The sequence below is a fragment of the Pezoporus wallicus genome, unplaced genomic scaffold (genome assembly GCF_028554395.1).
Source record: "Pezoporus wallicus isolate ANWC-B61680 ecotype Strahan unplaced genomic scaffold, APGP_CSIRO_Pwel_v1 contig_4309, whole genome shotgun sequence".
NCBI lineage: Eukaryota > Metazoa > Chordata > Aves > Psittaciformes > Psittacidae > Pezoporus > Pezoporus wallicus.
The window spans coordinates 2,374,294-2,382,213 of NW_026638191.1; the positions used below are offsets into that span (position 1 = coordinate 2,374,294).

General features: G+C 36.2%; 1 protein-coding gene across 3 annotated transcripts in view; it reads left to right on the forward strand.

Moving 5' to 3' along the window:
- The window catches only part of GABRG2 (gamma-aminobutyric acid type A receptor subunit gamma2), a 66,229-nt gene extending 64,196 nt beyond the window's left edge, over positions 1 to 2,033 (forward strand). For 2 of the 3 annotated variants that reach the window (XM_057409870.1, XM_057409871.1), the window contains one exon: positions 44 to 2,033. In XM_057409870.1, coding sequence (XP_057265853.1) covers positions 44 to 319 — 276 coding nt within the window. In that variant the 3' untranslated portion in view covers positions 320 to 2,033. The remainder of the gene's footprint in view (positions 1 to 43) is intronic. The other variant, XM_057409872.1, reaches the window with a different exon arrangement.
- Positions 2,034 to 7,920: the final 5,887 nt, after the last annotated feature.

Here is a 7,920-nt window from a genome sequence, read left to right on the forward strand (position 1 = left end):
CTCCCTCCTGCCATCTTTGTCTTTTTTTGCTACTCCACCTTAGGCACCTACAATTGACATCCGGCCTCGATCAGCTACTATTCAAATGAACAATGCTACACATCTCCAAGAAAGGGATGAAGAATACGGGTATGAGTGTCTTGATGGCAAGGACTGTGCCAGTTTTTTTTGCTGCTTTGAGGATTGTCGAACAGGAGCATGGAGGCATGGAAGAATACATATCCGCATTGCCAAAATGGACTCCTATGCCCGCATCTTCTTCCCAACTGCCTTCTGCTTGTTTAACCTGGTGTATTGGGTATCATATCTTTACCTTTAAAAGCAGAAGGAAATCAGTGATATGAGCCTTACTCACTGAATTTCTTAGAGAGATGGCTTCCTAAATCCACTTGAAGTATTTATGATGCGCTTTATAGTGGTCTGAATTCTTTAGTGCCATAACCCCGTAAATATCAATCACATCATTTGTCCAAAAACTGCCACCAGGTTATTGTGAATTAAATGTCCATTCAACATGTCAAAAGAATTTGAAATAAAAATAATATAAACAGGTAATACACCGCTATACCTGCTGGAATAGAGAGAAACAGAGCAGGCAGGGTAAGGGGAACATGGCAACATCACTTGGTACTCATATTTCAGACAGAAGTCTGAGAGAAAAGAATTTCCAGGCAACATGCTGTACAGCTTAACACTGGCTATGAGATTATGCTATAGCTTGATTCTCTATGGGCTTTTCTTTTTGGAAGAGTCATCTCTCACTCTGAGTGGGTATTAAGCTAGGAAAGTAAACTTCTACTCCCACCAAGATAAAAATAAACCCTTCCATTTGCCATCCCTTTAAGAGCACATGTACAATGCTGTAAATATTTCAATACCTTGTAGTACATAAATTCTAGTGCATGCATCTTTTGGGGGCCAAAATAAATGAAATAAAGGTACCATAAAGTTTTGTCTTTTATTTTGTGTCTCTGGATGTGCTATTGTAATTGAAATGTGGACAATTTTTTTTTTCCTTGAAAAATTATCCCCTTCCCTCATGCATGGAAGATCCAAGCAGACAGCACTTTCATGTAAGACATTAGAGAAGCCTTAAGGATTCAAATAAATAACATGTAGACAAACCTGTATGGCCAATATAATAGCTCATAAAATGTACTGTATGTGTCTGCTGCAGCTGTAGCCTTCATTTTCCATTGATAATGTTGCTATATTTCAACTGAATTTCCAGTAATTATACATTGCAATATCAGCTTCTGAATTTAATCCATGTGCTTCTATTGTTCTTTTCCCATGTTGAGCTCTACTTTTTTTCCTTACATAAATATTTGTGGGTTTGTTTTTTTGAAATTCTCTAATCCCGTCCAGGAAATAGCTTTTATTCTACACATTACTTTTACATGAAAGCTGCAAGTTCATTTTGAAACATTAGATTTTGTATTATATATACACATACAGTTCTCTGCCCATTCATGTCCTTCATCAGCAATAGTTGTTGTCAGTGCTGCTTTTCACTCAGTGAGTACCTTTACTAAAACAAACCTTTACCATGGCTAGCACACAGTTTAGAGACAGCCTTGAAAACAAAAAGAACAGAGAGTGTCTTGGCTACTAAATCACATGTATGCAGTTTATGTGTATTTAAAACCTCCAACCCATGAGGGCGACTCTTGAAAACCATTTATCCACTGGTTTTCAGAACCTGTATGATGCTCAATTATGCAACCTTAAGCACATGTAAATATGACTGACCTTTTTTTAGTTGTCAAAGATGTAAAGTGTCACCTCCAGGAAAGTGGGCTTGCAGGTTGAACAGGGAGATATATAACTTACCATTACAGTATTATTAATAGCTGAAATGGAGGAAAAGGAAAGTTTTCCAATGTTATGTTTGTATAGTTTTGGAAATAAAAATGTATAAAAAAGGAATAACTCTTGATCATCAATTGCTCCTTGTCCAATGCATTTGAAAACATTTTAATAAAGGAATTGCACACACCTGTGGACTTTTTCAATAAAACTGCTGCACTCAATCCCAGTTTTCTCGTGATCGGTTTGTTAAATGCATGCCTCAAGGATTAGACTGCTTGATTAGTTGGGTTCATCAGATGCCTAAATATAAGTGATTATAATCCTCATAACCCTCTGCATGGTCTCATTTTAATGGTTCACACAACTTTCAAAGATGGAGACTAAATCTCTAAAACCATTTTGAAGATTATCTTATTTTTAAAAATAACAAAAAAAAAAACAAAACAACAAACCAAACCCAAACCTTTTCTTACCATATATCATACACCAAGTAATGGAAATCAATACTAGTTAGTCATTACCCAACATCTCCACTCATGCCACACTTATTTTGGTGATCTGTTATTTCCTCCTGTGGAAAATGGATGAGATTCAAAAGGACAGCTGATGGAGAAACACATAATTCCCAGGGAGACAGTGACACCTTAGTACAACCTAGTGCTGACCAAAAAGCACAGTGTTCCTCTGAATAGAGATTATATGAGCTATTCAGCAGAGAATTAAAAGATGACCTTTGTATTGTAAAGCCAGACTGCCACCACAGCAAACAAAACAGCAAGCAAAACAGCAAGCAAAACAGCATTTGGATATGATGAGAGATATTATTTAGAAGAAAACTACTCAGAAACCTATCTATACAGACATATTCACATGTAAAATGTTATATTAATGTACACATAATACATATTAACTCTCTCAGTTGCATTCTAGGCAATGAACTCACTCGATATAATAGACTTGCTAAAATGTTTTCAAGCTCCTCACACTGCAGATAGTTATTACTGCTCTGGGACATGTCCGAGGATGTTCAGTTGGTCATTAAGGGTTTTATTAAGTATACACTAGTGGCACAATTCACCTAATCACAGAATGGTTGGGGTTGGAAAGGATCTTTGCAAGTCATCTAGTCCAATGCCCCTGCCTAAGCAGGTTGCACAAGCCCACATCCAGGTGGATCATGAAGACCAGAGAAAAAGAGTCCATAATCTCTGGAGGAAGTGATGTTTGAATATCAAGCAACCTCCTTGGACCCCTCTACCTTCTAGAGCAGTGACTCATGGGATTTGTCCAAGTAGGTCCTTAAAGAGGCCAAAGTTAGCTCCCCTGAAGCTTACAATTCTCCTGGTTGTAATCTTACTTATTGCCCTGCTTCCTCCATGCAGGATCCTGAACTCCACCATCTCACAGTCACTTCAGCCAAGGCTGCCCCCCAACCCTCATATCCCCAATCAGGTTTCTTTCCCCAGTTTATCCCAGGTTGGGTTTTTATGTTAGTACAAGGTCCAGCAACACACCTCATGTTCTCATACCAAAAGAAAACACCCCCAAAGGCATTCATAAATCTTTACACAGTTATAATATTTACAACCCCTTGTTTGTAAATAAAGAGCTAGCATCCAGAAAAATAATGTGACTTTACAGCAGTTTTATTTTCAATGTTAGGCAAACACAGAAAGACTATATTTTAACTAGACAGTATTGAATAAATTAAGCCTTTGCACAATACAAAATGCTGAAGTTCCTAAGGGTGCAGTTCCCAGCACAGCTTATATGTACACACACACAGAGGAAAAAAAAAAAAAAAGAAAAGAAAAAAAGGGGAAAAAAAGGCAAGTCGATTTTTTTAGTTCACTCATTTCTACCTAATTTTCCCCACAGTTGCATAAATCTATCTAATCTGAATGGACTACACAAATATATTATGTGTATTAGTCTCAATGACACAGGCACAGCAGCACATATTGGCAAACACAAAAAGAAGTCCAAATATTTGGACTTCCTTCTGCCTGCGCCCCCAAAGCCCTTCAGTTAAATATGAATAATGTGTGAAATCAGAAAACCTGTGAAGAAAACTTTTTTAACTGCACAGATTTTAGTAGATAGCATTACTTTTTATGGAACCAAAAAGAAGAATTGGGAAAATAGTTTTAGATTATCTGCCTTACCCCAAAATCTGGGTATTAAATAGCTAGGTCTAAGATAAGGATTTAGAGAAAGTAAAGATCGTTCATGGGCTTCTGCAGTTGGAAGAACAAAGCCCATTATTTTAAGCTAAGGGATCCAAGACAGAATCCAATAATAAGTATGACCACAAGAAATAAAAATATGAAGGACCCACCTAAATGAAGCTTAATTATAGCCCAGGGGAAAAATTGACATTTTAGTGTTGCCCTTCAAACAAAATTTCAGTTCCTCTGCAAAAAGAATTTAATTAAATCTTATGAAAAGCTTCACAGATATATCAGTTTCGTATACCTGTGAGAGACCTACTATTCCATTTATAAAAATTAAAAGCCAATGCACTTTCCCTCCTTATTTAGAAGGGTCCTGCAGATGAAAAGATTACCTTTACACATTACTGCGCTTTTCTTTTTAAAGTCAAGATTTACAATGAAAAACATATCTGTTGAATATGTAAAAGAAGGTTCATGACCTTTAAAAGATCTTGAATAACAGATAAACTAAAGGCTTTGCTTACAGGTCAGCAAACCATTTGAATAACTCATTCAACAATGCTGAATTAGTTCAGAAAAACATATTAAACAAGGTTCTCTTTCTTGTAGGGAAAAAAAAGGCACAATATGATAAGGTTTTCTCATTTGGATTCACATTAAATTCATACTGATTATCAGAATGAAAAAAGGGAAAATAAGAAACGAGAAGATTAATATAGATTTAATTCAACCAGCATGAAAAACATTAGAAATATCAATCTTCCCACCAGACACATGTTTTTTGATACTGGCATATTGAAATCTATATCTGATGAGGTTTAATCAGCCATCATTCTCTTCAGAATTTTCAGGTATATGCTATAAGCCTAACTACAGGTTCAGTCACTTTGCTGTGAGAAGCTCGATGTTAACTTATACCCACAGGAAGGAAAAAAACACCTCCAAACCAAGACTTCTCATTTCATTCCTAAAATGAGACACAAGCACATAGAGACATCTATCCAACTAATATATTTACAAGATGCTTAGAAAAATAGTAGATGAGGCTATTAAGTGCTTGAAAGTCAGACAGACCTGCTTGAGAAGATTTGGCACAAAAGGGGACTTTGCTGTTAAAGAAACACTTCGTTAAAGAGCCATTGTTATTAAAGAAAAAAGCCCAAACAAAACCATAAAATTTACCATGTCTTAAAGTCTGCATGTTTCTATTGACAAAACAATGCATATTCACAGATTCTCACAATTCTTTTCAGGGCTTCCCTTAAGACTAGAAGTGAAAGACTAGATCAACAATTTCAGCAACTCTGTATCACAGTTCTATTTAGATTTCACAGGTTTTTCTGCTTCTCATTTTTGTTTTACTTATATGCATGCTCTTTGATTTACTGCCACAATGAGATTTCTGGTAGAAAAAGGCATTTTCCTTTTGCCAGCTCCTTTGTTCTCACTGAACATTTACCCAAATTTGATAGCTTTCCTACTGATCTAGCAGCTCTGCATTAAAATACAAAGAATATCAACTACACCTCTACTTCTTGTTAGAATAATTTATTTATTTAAATTTACGGTAGAAACATCCTAAATTAGGTTTCTATTACCAACTTGATTGAGTAACAGGGAGTGTGACTGTCTATGCATTCTGCTCCCCTCTAGGACCCATAGAGCAGTTGGTCAAACAGGTCCAATCCTCCACAACAGGTGGTTTCCCTGAGAGCATATTACATGGGGAAGAATTAGCTCACATCACAAATCTATCCAAAATCTGTACAGTAGAAAGCAAAACTGTGTCAAAGAAACCAGCTCGCAAACTCTTAACACACATGGAAATATTAGTTTCAAACTGCTCTGCATGATCTGCCACAGTTGATCAGAACCATCTCGGTTTGAAGAGTTACCTTGTTCTAGTACATTAGTCTTTGTTTCAATAAAATAACATTTTTAGGCATTGGAAGCCTTTTCTGTCCTTTGGAGCATTCACTTTAAAGCAAAGGTAGGGCAGTTCCTCCTTCCAGCTGTTGTTGACCTCATACCCTGTCCCTTGCATGCAAAGAAACAAACCTAATTCCCAAATACATCTAGAAGTAGGACTGAATAGAAAACTCAAAAAAAATCATGAGATTCTTTTAACCAAAATCATAGTTTTCTTGCAAAATCCTCTCAGGGGCCTTCTCACTTGCCCATAAAAGGAATTTAGATCATGGAAAATTCTCATTCAGAGTGCTGCAACTTGTGTGAGCAGCTGTGTGTTCCACTAGCATATTCTGCCAATTGCCTTACTGTGATTTACTGCTCAAGTGCTACTGGTGCCTTCACTCCCATGTTTGCTGGTCCAGTGTTCCTAAACCAATGCAGTGAGAAATTCTGGCAACACGTAAAAGCCTAATGTGGGAAACGTACTATGATTAGAATGGTACAGCATTAATGATAAACAGGAGAATTTATTAATAACTCTGTTATCGCCTAGTAATAGTTACTCATAAACTGACACAGGTTTCTACACTTAAGAACCTTAAGTTTTTGTTAATTACACTACACCTCTCTTGTTTAGCTTCTTGCTGCTCCTTTTAGTCATAGCACCTGTCAGGGCCAAAAATTGCCAAAGTGTAAATGGTAGCATACATCTCCTCTGAAATAGCGTATTTTAGAGCTATTGCAAACAAAAATCCAGGATGCTTGCCCATTAACATTGAAGTGGTTAGTTCTGCTCAAGATCTCTGAAATTTGAGAATCATTTGATCCACTTTTTTTTTGTGTGATTTTGTCTTTTACAGTGAATTTAAGGATAAACACTGACCTTTCTGAGAAGTCTTAAAATTCATCTCAAACCTTAAGACACAAGGATAAAATTTCCTAGGGGAAGAGCTGGATACAAGCTCATCATGTGAACACATAATTTAGTCTTCAGAGTTTATTTTTCCTACCTACAAAGAGGAACTAATAATAATGTTGAGTGGTAAATACGTACACATGGGCTTTGATAATGTAAGCAGGTTGAAGTTCATATCCCAGGCACATTTGAGACAATTGCAAACATTCTTCTGAGGATTTTGCCAGCTAAATGCTAAGTATTCTGTAGTGCTCCTCCTACTTTCCCTCCCACTCTTCCCGGCACTCAGGCACAGGAGCTACCCTCAGTACACCTGAATTCATATGCGGTGCAGAGGAAGAGTACAATGTGAGAAAATACTCCCTATCAAAATGTCCTTATTTTACCCTGTCTTCTAAGGGAAAAACAATGCCTAGAACTGGAAAGTAGTATTATCAAATTATTGGCAGCTTAGTTCCTGTTCCTTATTTTTCTTATTAAAAATCTCAGAAATTTAAAAAACTATTAATTTCGAGAACTAATCTTGGTCAACTAAGACCACTCAGAACCAATCCTGTGAGACATACACTAGATCCTTAACAGTACTCAGTCATTTAGAGTACTAGTACAATTAAATAATTTTACCCTGCCTGAATAATTTGCCACAGTTGCAATAAATGGATTGACATTCTGATGTTGCTTAGAAAATGTGTTCAATGAACATTTTGAAACAGAAAGGGAAAATATGAGTTTATGAGTTTTAGCAACAAAAATCAGATTAACTTTTAAAGCTCTGTTTAATTTGTAGGTAGCAGGCAAAATACTAATCAAAACGCTAATCAAAATCATTCATGCTATCGTAGAACAGAATGCATTTTATTCTGAATAGCAACAGCCAGTTTCATAAGGATGCTCAGCAATTATCATCAGTTACAAGAAAAAATATGCTTTTCAAAGAGTTAAAATACAAAAGAAACCCTTTGCTTAATAAGAATTAGGAAATTAAAGCAAAACCGTATCCTAGAAATATGGAACCCATAAACGTAAAACCTCACTAGTTACGTCTTTAAGAGTTAACACACTTTAAAAGTGTTTACATTCCTCTTTCCCCATAATTTGAAATATATT